We start from the raw sequence: 13,009 nt of genomic DNA, 5'->3' as shown, positions 1-13,009 counted from the left end.
AGGCTGAGGCAGGAGGATTGCTTGAGCCCAGGAGTTTGAGGTTGCTGTGAGCTAGGCTGACGCCATGGCACTCCAGCCTGGGCAACAGAGTGATACTCTGTCTCCAAAAAAAAAAAAAAAAAAAAGACTGGGCCAGCAATTGCAGGGGAAGATATGACCAGCAGAGAGATACATCGATACATCATGCATTTAATTCCCCAACATAGCTAAGTATCTGCCATTGTATCTGAATATTCCATTATTATGGTCACTCCTTTTTGGTTATAGCAGTATTTCCAGTGGGGATTCATATCCCAAAGATATTAAATATTCTGAATGAGACTTCCTTAGTAAAGTTTATCATACACTGGGATAAAGTTAAGCAAATTTTCTCTATTTTAAGACTTTTAAGTCTTTTGATAACCTGATAATAAGCATTTATTTTTTAAAAAGGGAGTTAGTATTCAAACATTCATAAGCCCGTGTGACCACATAATATGTTTCAAGTACCAATAAGTACTACTGTTCCCAGAAACATTCTTTTTTTTTTTTTTTTTCCTGAGATAGAGTCTCACTCTGTTGCCTGGGCTAGAGTGCCGTGGCGTCAGCCTAGCTCACAGCAACCTCAAACTCCTGGGCTCAAGCAATCCAGCCTCAGCCTCCCGAGTAGCTGGGACTATAGGCATGCGCCACCATGCCTGGCTAATTTTTTCTATATATTTTTAGTTGTCCAGATAATTTCTTTCTATTTTTTTAGTAGAGACGGGGTCTCGCTCTTGCTCAGGCTGGTCTTGAACTCCTGAGCTCAAACGATCCGCCCACCTCGGCCTCCCAAGTGCTAGGATTACAGGCGTGAGTCACCGTGCCCGGCCCCAGAGACATTCTTGCAGCTATGTTGGGTTAAGGAACTGGCACCTTGGGGGAATAATCCACTGAGACATCAACAGTATTTTACTTTATTTTATGTCCCAAAATACTCTGCTTTTTGTTATACTTAATTATTGTCATATAGAAAATTAATTTGCAAATGTTGGGTAATGATACAATCTATTAGTAAATGACTTGTACAATGATATATATATATATATATATATTTTTTTTTTTTTTTTTTTTTTTTTTTTTTTTTGAGACAGAGTCTCACTCTGTTGCCCGGGCTAGAGTGAGTGCCGTGGCATCAGCCTAGCTCACAGCAACCTCAAACTCCTGGGCTCAAGCAATCCTCCTGTCTCAGCCTCCCGAGTAGCTGGGACTACAGGCATGCACCACCATGCCCGGCTAATTTTTTTCTATATATATTTTTAGCTGTCCATATAATTTCTTTCTATTTTTAGTAGAGATGGGGTCTCGCTCTTGCTCAGGCTGGTCTCGAACTCCTGAGTTCAAACGATCCGCCCACCTCGGCCTCCCAGAGTGCTAGGATTACAGGCGTGAGCCACCGCGCCCGGCCTACAATGATATATTATGGCTTTCTTGAAACAAATATTTGACTTTTCAACAGAGAAACCTGGTGATTACCATATGAATCAAGTATTTCAGTTGTCTATTGCTGTGTAACAAACTTCTCCCAAATTTAGTGGCTTAAAGACTGTTTTACTCGTGAATCTGCAATTTGGGCAGGCTCATGAGGGAAGGCTTGTCTCTGCTCCACTTGGCACCAGCTGGGATGCTCTGAGGCTAAGGGTTAGAATCATCTGAATGCTCACACACTCACACCCCCAGTGCTTGAAGCTGGCTGTTACCTAGGAACTAAACTAGGGCTGTAGTCAGGACACCTTTACTTAGCTTTTCTGTGTGGTTACTTGACATCTTCATAGCACGGTGGCTGGGCTTCAAGGGTAAGCATCCCAAGTGGATCAGGCAGAAGCTGTGTTGCCTTTTGTGACTCAGTCTTGAAAATCACAGTGTCACTCCTGGCATAAACACAGGCCTATCTGTCCAGATTCAAAAGGAAGGACCATGATCCTTACATCTTGATGAGGGAGGGTCAATATTACATTGCAAGGTGAACGTGTAGAATGGGATATATTGGTATGGCCATCTCTGGAAAGCATATTCTGCTACACCAAGTCAATGAATGTTGGATAACATAGTGGTATAATATGACATTGTATGCCACCTAATGGGTAACAAATTGAAATACAAAATATCCCCTATTAAGTAATCTTGCCAAAATATTTAATGTACACTTAATTGGCTCTCTACTCCTAACTTCCAGTTCATGGGAAATACTGGGGATAAAGGTGCACATTTAAAAACACTTTGGAAAAACGATGACAAAAATTCAGAATGTGACATTCTACAACTATCCTAAACTCTTAAAAATCAATGTTGGAAGAAAGTTGCCAGGGGGTAGGGGTTAGGTGTGGGTAGAGCTGTTCTTTTTTTTTTTTTTTTAAAGGAAACTAACAATGCATAACCAAATGCAATTCATGAATTTATTTTAGTTCCTGAATTTTAAAAATGACCCATGACAATCATTCTTCACATAATTGAGAAAATATGGACTGAACATTACAGATTATGGAATTATTGTTAATCTCCTTAAGTATGAAGCTATATGGTAATTAAGTAGAGGGCAGCCTTTATTATTAGGAGAGGTAACATGTCATGGTGTCTACAATTTGTACTCAAATACAACAGTAAAAATATGTAAATCTTATATAGAAGCAAACCAAATATGACAATATGTATTAACAATTGTTGAATCAGAGAGAACATACCAATGTTCATTGTACTCTTTGTCCATTTAACTCTTCTAAATGAACAGTGGTCTTTTGGTTGTTAGTTTCTAACTTACAATGAATTGTGGGCAGAAAAAGCAGACTGTGACAGATCTGCTTTTTGGATTATGAAAGGAAAAAGCATTATAGCTCCCTGTAATTCTTCAAAAGCTCTCGTAGTCTTTACTCTCATCAAATATAGAGAATTCTTTCTCACGTTAATTTTCAGAGATGAATTCTGATTTTAGAAGTGGAAGTTTACTGCATTTCCTTAGACTTTATCTATACTTAATTATCCAAATTTAAGTAAGCACTGAAGGATAATGTTTTTTACAAACTCCTTACATCCACAAGGTCTTCCTTTCACACGAATTTACTCACAGTTATCATTGGTGATAAAAATTATAATATATATTGAGCATATGCTGTGTGCTAAATACTCTTCTAAAGGTTTTATTTTTTATTAGCATTTCATCACAAAAATACCATTAGGAAGCTACTATTATTACCATTTTAAAACCAAGGCACAGAGAAGGGCTTTGCTAAAAACCACACAGGCAGAGGTGGAATTATGAGAATTACAGCAAAGTTGTGCCATGGCTCTAGTTTCTCCCACATTCATTATATTAACAGAATCATTTTTCTGTTACAGTGCTATATAAAGTGTGGTCCACGTGCTGACACTGGTCCACAAATTGTTTGCTTTTGGTCTGCAATGAGTTAAGATACAAATGCCAAGAGCAAGTATTTAGAAACTTTACAGCAATTGAGAGCTAATTTATGTCAGTTAAATTCAATAATAAAAAATTGGGGCTTTTGTGTGTCTGTTTTTCTTTCCATTTCATTTTTCTGGTAATCCAGTACCACTGCATTTTATAGAAGCAATATTCAACAACAGTTTGCAGAAGAAAAGGTCCTTGATGGTTTGACACGCACTGCACCAATACCAATCTGCTAGTTTAACCAGGATTGAGTGATGCTACAGGTTTTCAATTCTTTAAATTAACGTGTAAAGCCATTTTTGTTCAATTATGAGCATGAGGCAAAAGGGATTCCCATGTTCCCTAAGAAGTAAAAAAATTCTTAAATTATGAATTCTCTGCTGTTGTAAAAGGCATTTTGTAAAGGCCATCGTATTATCTTTACATTATGCATAGGGTTTCCTCATGAATATGATTTCTCTGATGTAAAGTAAGTTGATCACTACGAATAAAGGCTTTCCCACATTCTTTACATTTATAGGGTTTTTCACCAGTATGAATTCTGTGATGTCGAGTAAGTTCTGAGTTAACACTAAAGGCCTTCCCACATTCTTTACATTTATAGGGTTTCTCACCAGTATGGATTGTATGATGTCGAGTAAGTTCTGCTTGAAGGCGAAAGGCATTCCCACACTCTTTACACCCGTAAGGTTTCTCACCAGTATGAAGTCTAAAATGTTGAGTAAGATGATACCGACGACTGAAGGTTTTTCCACATTCCTTACATTCATATGGAATCTCACCAGTGTGAAGTCTTTGATGTAAGGTCAATTGATAACTACAAATAAAAGCATTCCCACATTCATTACATATGTACGGTTTCTCACCAGTGTGGATTCTGTGATGTTGAGTAAGATGATAGTGACGACTAAAGGTCTTCCCACATTCCTTACATTCATAGGGTTTCTCACCAGTATGAATTCTGTGATGTTGAGTAAGATGATTGCTACGAATAAAGGCTTTCCCACATTCCTTACATTTATAGGGTTTTTCACCAGTATGAATTCTCTGATGCTGAGTAAGTTCTGTCTGAAAACGAAAGGCCTTTCCACACTCTTTACATGTATAGGGCTTTTCACCAGTATGAATTTTATAATGTTGAGTAAGATTATAGCGACGACTAAAAATCTTCCCACATTCTTTACATTCATAGATATTCTCATTGGTATGAATTCGCTGGTGTGTAATAAGTTGATTGCTACGAATAAAAGCCTTCCCACATTCCTTACATTCATAGGGTTTCTCACAAGTATGAATTCTGTGATGTCGGGTAAGTTCTGCTTGAAGACGAAAGGCTTTCCCACATTCATGACATATGTAGGGTTTCTCACCAGTATGAATTCTGTAGTGTTGAGTAAGATGATAGCGACTACTGAAGGTTTTCCCACATTCCTTACATTCATAGGGAATCTCACCGGTATGAGTTCTCAGGTGTAAAGTAAGATGATAGCCACAAATAAAGGCCTTCCCACATTCCTTACATTCATAGGGTTTCTCACCAGTATGAGTTCTATGATGCCGAGTAAGTTCTGTTTGAAGACGAAAGGCTTTTCCACATTCTTTACATTCATAGGGTTTCTCACCAGTATGAATTCTATGATGTCGAGTAAGTTCTGCATGAAAAGTAAAGGACTTACCACATTCTTTACATTCATAGGGTTTCTCACCGGTATGAATTTTCTGATGTTGAACAAGGTACGAGCCATAACTAAAAGCCTTTCCACATTCATTACATTTATAGGGTTTTATACCAGTATGAATTTTCTGATGTTGACTAATATGTCGCTGTACCCTAAAGGTTTTTCCACAAATCTTGCATTCATAAGGCCTCTCACCAGTATGAATTCTTTGATGTTCAGTAAGCTGATAATGTAGTCTAAAGGCCTTCCCACATTCTTTACATTCATAAGGTCTCTCCCCAGCATGAATTGTCTGATGTACTCTGAGGTCTCTGACTCGACTAAAGGCTTTCCCACATTCCTTACACTCATAGGGTTTTATACCAGAATGTATTCTTTGATGTTCAGTAAGGTGATAATGAAGTCTAAAGGCCTTCCCACATTCTTTACATTCATAGGGTCTCTTCCCAGCATGGATAGTCTGATGTACTCTCAGATCTCCCACTCGACAAAAGGCCTTTCCACATTCCACACATTTATAGGGTCTCTCACCAGTGTGAATTCTCAGATGTTGAATAAGATATGACTGTTGTCTGAAGGCCTTCCTACATTCCTTACAATCATATGATTTCTCCCCAGTATGAATTTTCTGATGTAGAGGAAGAGATATTGGTTTTTGGATTATCATTTCACTAATGCATCCCATCTGATGTCCCTCTGGTCTCTCAAATTCATGTTTGTCCTGCAAATCATTTCTGAAAATGGTGTCCTCATGGATGTAAGTTTTACTTTTTTCCACCGTCTGCAATTGAGATAAATATATTTCATAAACATCATTTTCTGGAAATAAATTCTTGGTGACATACTTGCACTCCAAATCTGCAAAATAAAAAAAAACAAAAAGTAAAAAGCAAACAGATGCTGTAATGCTATTTTTCTGTGGATGTGGAGGTTGCACCTTATAGTAGAAATAAAAGATACACTGAAATAACACACATTAGAAGTAAAAGGTTTAGGGAAGGAGTCAACAAACCTTTTCTGTAAAGGACCGGATAGTAAATATTTTAGGCCTCATGAGGCATATATCTCTGTCACAATTACTTAGCTCTGCTGTTATGGCACAAAGGCAGCCACAGACAATATGCAATTGAATGAGCATGGCTGTTATAACATTTTATTTATGTATATTCAAATTTGAATTTCAAAAAAATTTTACATAACACAAAATATTCTTTTACTTTTGATTTTTTCCAACCATTAAAAAATGTAAAAACAATTTTCCAACCATTTAAAAATGTAAAAACTCGTGAGCCATGCAAAAACGGGCAGTGAACTATTTGGCCCATGGGCTGCAGTTTGCTGGCTGTTGGCTTAGAGAACTCTAAATTATTGTAATGAAATTTGAAAGAAGGTGAAAAGACATCAGAAAATGATATGACTTTTAAAAAGGGTACAATAGGTGAGTAGGGCAATAGGTTAAATCAGTGGTCCTCCTATTTAGGATGGATTTAGGGAAGTTTCTTACATATACTGCTCCAAATCAAATATAGGCACCAAATCACACAAACTGAATCAAAATCTATAGGAACAAGTCTTAGATATGTGTATTTTTAACCATTTTCATCAGATAGTTTTGATGCAGATCATTGAGAATCTGTACCTAATTCTCTTCTCAAAAGTTTCTCTTTCTCCTTAGAATAAAATCCAAACATTATCAAATCCAAAAAGCACTTGTTTGTCTCTAAGATCTGTGCAAGGTACTGTCCTCTTTGTTCTCAATCTTCTACCACAAGGCACCCTTTCAGATCCTATGATATGCCACACCTCATCATCTCTGAGTGGCCTTTCCTGGTCTTATCTAAATTAGCCCTACTAACTCCCTAGCATTCTGTCTCCTTACCCTATCTAGTTTTCTTCACAACACATATCAACACCTGATATTATCTGTTTACTTATTTACTACATGCTTCCCTTATTATGATATCAACATCTCTGTAACAATAGGAATGTATATAAATAGTGCCTAGACTCTAGCACAGTGCCTGGCTTAGGTCAGGGAAATAGGAAATATCTGTTGGATTAAATAATTTTGGGCAATGGAGAAATGACTATAAATCTAAATGTAAAAGAGGACCTGGAAATATAGGTAAGATGGTTGTCAAAGGGGAAGAAAGAAAGCAACTCTTCTTTGAAATGGGAGGGAAATATGAGAGCAGAGAAACAGGCAAATGGGGGTAAAGTTCCCTTGGTAGCTCATGTTGAGAGAATCTTAATGTTTCCCTGGTTTCAGTCCCTTTCTCCAAAGGCCTTGGGCCTTTGAAAGGAGCTTTCCAAACAACATCTCAGGATGTGCTTCTTCCCTGACCTAGTGGACCATCACTTGTGATGGCGTTCCCCTGCCTGATTTGCTATCACTCACCTGGGTACCAATTCCTTGTCCCTTCCCTCATTACCACCCAGGGCTCTTTCTCTTGCTCCAATAAAGTGATCACATCTGGCTTAGGAATGGCACATCCTGTTCATGAGAAAAAATATGACACGTTATAGAAAAAAACCAAAACGCACTCAAAACAAACATAACCTGGAAATGACTTAATTCAGACTCGGTTACATTTATAATAAACTGTAGGTGAAACAGTACGTAATAAAGCCTTCAGAATAAAGAAGAAGGCCATTGAAGAATATTCACACTAAGATGGACTCAACGATTACAGGACTAAAGAGATGAGGTAAGAGAGGGAAAAGGTTTGCTCTGCTTTTAAAGGTAGTGTAGAGAGGGGTGCAAGCGCATACTCTGAAGCCCTATGGCCTGGGTTCAAATCTTCTGCCACCTACCAGCTGTGTGACTTTGAAAAGTTACTTACTCTCCATGTCTTACACTTCTATCAAATGCAAAATGGGACTAATGTTATGTACTTCATAGAGTTATTGTGAGAATTAAATGAATTAATATATGTAAAGGCTTAAAAGGATGCCTAGTATATAGTATTATTTTGTTGTAGATGTTAATATTTTGCTAGGAGAAATCTAAGTTTCCTAAAATACTTCCAGGTTTTTCCTTAGATATTCCTTCGACAGAAAATGCAAAATTCACAGACTGTAACTTTCAACCACAAAGCAAGTTCAAGAGAATATGTCTCTTCTAGAATGAGGTGTGTTTCCTTGAATTTTAAATGAATATTTGTTAACCTAATCTACCACTATATAATCTGCAAAGGCTCTTTTGATAGTCAAAGAAAACCAGAACCCTGAGACTAGCTGTTCTCTTGCAGGTAAGCCAGACATTAACATAGAGCAGCTGTAGGAATTCTGAGTATACACATTACAGGAAATCTAGTTTCTCTGAAAATGTTGCACTACTCAAATCTGAGAATCATTTAGAAGAACAGGCAGTCACAGGCCAGAGGGAAGAGTGAAAGGATGGGGAAAGTGAAGGTGCACCTTAACCCAGGTGCCCATTTCCACCCTAACAATGTTTAAACTATTTCTTTAGAAATAGGGGATAGAAATTCAGTTGGCTTCTTAAAACAGAGTTCTGAAATTGAACAGTGGACAAAGCTGACATTCTAGAAAACAGCCTGTAAAGTATCTGGGCAGACACCTTACCCAGTGAGACCAGGTTGCTGTAGTTCTCCAACATAACATCCTTATACAAGTCCCTCTGCACAGGGTCCAGGCACTCCCACTCCTCTTGGGAAAGGTCTATGGCCACATCCCTGAAAGCCAAGGACACCTGAAATGACAAATCTATGTATTATAAAAAATGTTTTTAAAATGTATTTTCAAGATGGAAAACTGCTTTGCAGGAAAGCAGCAATATAGCAAACAAGTAAACTGGGGTTCAAGCCTGCGACACGTATGGAAGAATAAAGACACTAGTATTTAAGAAGTAGGGAGCTAATTTGATGCAAATTAAATGAGATGGCATAAATAAGCACACTGCCTATCATGTGCCTGCATTTTAAGTTCTGAATAAATGTGAGTTTCATCATCCTCTCTTCAAGGAATATTTTTTCAAAAAGAATTTTTCCTCCAAAAGTACTCTAAAATTTCTGTGATTTCTTTGAAACTCAGGTTCATATCATGCAAGATAACATCCATCTTATGGATATATCAAACTAATCCTTTTATGCTTAGGCATTTAGGTGGGACAAAATGTTTAAGGTCTTCCCCAATCCTGGGGACCTATTTTTACCCATCGTTAGGGATCTGGAGGATCTTCCTACCTACTACCCCAACTGTCCCTCAGGAACACTTGTCTTAGTCCTAAGCTAGAGGACATTGATGTAGAATGATCCACAATGACACTGATGTCACTGGAGACAAGCACAACCTCCTCAATCACAAAACTGAATTCTGTCCTATTGTTCATCTTTCAGGGATCCCCTGGCTAGATCCCTGAAAACTCCACATGGAGGCCCCAATCACACTCCAACCTAGTCCTCTAAGCCTCTCAATGCACGAGATCTCACCTCTTCTTCTGGGGCTGACATGGAAAGGAGTGTTTGAGTCATCTGGGATGGCAAAACACTCAACTCTAAATTCCATGCTATCACCCTCAAAGCTCAGGTCTGTGGAGTCTAATGGGGCTACCATATCTATGCCATAGAATCATGACTCTGATGATGGAAGCTCAAATATTTCCCTTGAGGTACTTTATCTTTCACTGCTCAGTCAATGCTCCTGAGAGAAAACAGGGCAGATAGATGAAAAATGAATAGGTGAACACAGGTAAGACAAAAGAGGGGCAAATGTGGAGGACACTAGGCTGTTTGGCAGCATCCTTCACTGTGATCAGAGTAACTGGAAAGCAGGTTCACCAACAGGGTTGTCTTAGGAAGGAAAGATCAGGATAATAAAAAGGATCACATGAATTTAAAAACACCGTATTTCAAATAACAGAATTACAAACTTACATGGGCCATAGTTTTAGAACTGCATGAACTGGTCAGTTCTCCTTGGGCTTCCTCAATCGGAGAAGCATAGAGTCCAGAAAAGCCAGGGCTGGGGGAGGAACAAGTGACTTTGAGACCAGGTGTGTCTCAGAATTCCCAAAATGACTTAAGTTAATATGATCCTGCCTTTATTTTATTTCTACTTACAAGCCCATACAAACTGGGGAAGAGAACAGGAAGTCTGGATAAAGCCAAGCCCTTCCTATGCCATGGGGAACCACCGGTGCAAGCGTAGATACAGAGCAGAGGCCTCCTGCATGGAGCCAGACCAGGCCCTCCAGCAGAAAGGTTTCTGGACCACCCCGGTTTCTGATGATGCTGATCTGTGGCTGAGACTAAATTGTTAAGTCTTGCCCTGAGCAGATCCTCTTCCATCCATCCCCACTCTAGGGCTGAGAAGGGGCTGCCCCATCCAAACCCCAACATCATTCATGGCTTGGGAATATGCCCACACTCTGCAGACATGAAGGCAGAAAACAGCAGGCAGCCTTTCCCACTGCAAAACCGCAAAACTTGCCAGAACAACAGCCCCCAGAATCCTCTGTATCCAACCATCCTCTATTTCCTAATCAGGATCATCTAAACTCTGTCCTGCATGAAGTCCCTGACCACCCCAGTATCTGAATATCAGGGCTGGGAGGTGCGAATTTATGCCCATGGTTGCTAGTTTATGTCATGGTTGCCCACGACAACAACAAAGATAAATATTTTTAGGCACTTCCACATGAAGATCCCTTTATCACATTAACATTTAATCACGCAATGTAGTTATCTCCATTCAACGGATGAGGTAATGGAGGCTCCAAGTACAGTTCCTTGCCCCAATTCACAGTTAGTAAGAGTCAGAGCTGTGTTTTGAATCCATATTTCTGTAAATATAAAGCCAATTCTCTTTCAGCTCTGGCTTTTGCCTCTGAAGCCCAGGATTTCTTTGAGTGAAACCTGAGTATGGGTCATTCACTAAAAATAGCAAGAGAGAGTCTCTGTGTCCTTTCAATGATCAACTAGTGCAATTTCTATTCTGCAGTAAAAGCACACGCACATGCGTGCACGGACACACACACACACACACAGGAGAAATTTTGCTAAAATGTACCTCCCCAGAATATTAACAGTGATGCTAGGGCTACTTTACCTTTCTTCCTTATAAGTCCCTCATGTAACATAACCAAATAACTGAATTGTTTGTAAAAGGTGAGCATTAATTCCATAATCAGAAGTATACAATAAATCTAAACCCAATTATAAAATAAAATTTTTTTAACATGTTGGAAGCAAATTGGTTTGACATGTGTGGAAACAGTAAGGAAATCAGTGTGACCATTCTAAATAATGCCTACCAGTTCTTGAGCATGAATTCTTCTTCAATTCAACAAGGCCTTTTCACTATTAAGATTCTTCTCTGAACACAAGTCAGGTGAGCAGCATCTGCAGTCTGAATAAGAAAATTTGTGCAAAGCAGACACAACAGTGTTTGGTTCTCCTCTATTTCCCTGAAGCATCATTTTGGATATAATCCCTGTTAAGTGTCTTTAAATTTTGATGTTAGTAAATGAGATTCATATAAAATGTAAAATTTGAATATTATTGTTCATCACTCTATTACTTTACCTCATAACTTCTTGCTGGGAACCTTCATCCTACAGCTCAATATTTGACTTCCCTCATATGTACTTTTTTTTTTCCTTGTGACTAACTCTTTATAAACATAAATTTCAACTCATTGATTCCCTGGAAAAAACCCTGCTCATATTCACACAGATTTCTACCCTCAGACTTCTAATCACATTCCCAGTCCTAAAATCCTTACAAAGCAGATGATCATTATCACTTACTGACACCCGCCGAACCATCTCTGATCCTGTCATACTTTTAAACTGAGGTCTTTGGAGAAGACCGATGATGTGATTCTATCTAAACATTAATCTCAATAAAACAAAGTTTTAACTTTAGACTCCAGGATAGCATTTCTCTACCATTACAAAATATGACTCCAGAGGAATGATTTGAACAAACGAAGGGCATTTGGAAGCCAGTGAAGAGGAGGATCCATCTGCATGGTCCCTCATTCACTGGAAACGAAGGCCTAGGACAGGTCCCTGGACATTTCAGGAAAACAAAAGCAGATGTTTCCATGTAGTAAGAACAAAATTGCATTTTACGAACAAAGAGGAAACAAATTCACCTGGATGTGGACTTTCAGACTTGCTACACAATTTTTCCTTCCTCTTCAGGATCTTTTGAAGAACAGGAATTGATAGTAGGAAAATGTGTGCTCTCTTTAATTCTAACTGATGCTATTCGCTTCTGTGACTATGCTTGCTTTTAGTTATTTGATAAATATAGTTAATCAGAATAAAAAACAGGGATAAGAGCAAAGGTAACTCCATGATAGGCTAGGCTTCCTAGATGTGAGAAGCCTAGTTCTGCTTCTGTATATATGGCTTGCTGGCTTGGTGCTTAGCATAAGTGGAGCCATGGCAGGCTTCACTAAAGTAAAGGAAAACAAAGCCCCAGGGAGGTAAGGGCAAGTTACTTCCTGAGAAAGGGCTAGATAGTCCAGGGCCCTCCAAACAACTAAGTAGATAAGAAGAGCAAGACATGATCAGCGCATGAACGGCTTGTGCAGGGCGTGTGTTCCCAGTATCGCTTGTAACCAAAAACTAGAAGGTATGCAACAACAGCCCCCCTCCCCCGTCGGAGACCCTCCTCTTCCCCTGGATGAGGTTAACTACAACTGGCACCAGCGCGAAAAGCCCGAAGCTTAAAGTCAACAAACCAGGAGCCAACGCGATCAGCCACTTCTAAAAAAAAGGACAAATAAACTAAAGTGGGGATAAAGTGCAGACTAGTGTGTCGTGTACAGACTAATATGTCGTGTGCAGACTAACGTCTTGTGTGCAGACTAACATGTCGTGTGCAGACTAACGTGTCGTGTGAAAACTAGCATACAGAAAAGTATAAAAGCTTAACCT

General features: G+C 38.9%; 1 protein-coding gene across 1 annotated transcript; it reads right to left on the bottom strand.

The window, feature by feature from the left end:
* Positions 1–3,540: 3,540 nt before the first annotated feature.
* Positions 3,541–12,093, bottom strand: ZNF546 (zinc finger protein 546). The gene is given in 7 exon segments (XM_069457394.1): positions 3,541–5,958; positions 7,499–7,594; positions 8,686–8,812; positions 9,996–10,052; positions 10,054–10,083; positions 12,011–12,042; positions 12,045–12,093. Coding segments are annotated over 7 exon segments (2,508 nt in total). The 3' UTR covers positions 3,541–3,841.
* Between the last annotated feature and the right edge of the window lie 916 nt (positions 12,094–13,009).

Source organism: Eulemur rufifrons, chromosome 24 (assembly GCF_041146395.1).
Source record: "Eulemur rufifrons isolate Redbay chromosome 24, OSU_ERuf_1, whole genome shotgun sequence".
Lineage (NCBI taxonomy): Eukaryota > Metazoa > Chordata > Mammalia > Primates > Lemuridae > Eulemur > Eulemur rufifrons.
The sequence above is the reverse complement of the archived record's forward strand: the minus strand, read 5'-3'. Positions and strand labels throughout refer to the sequence as shown.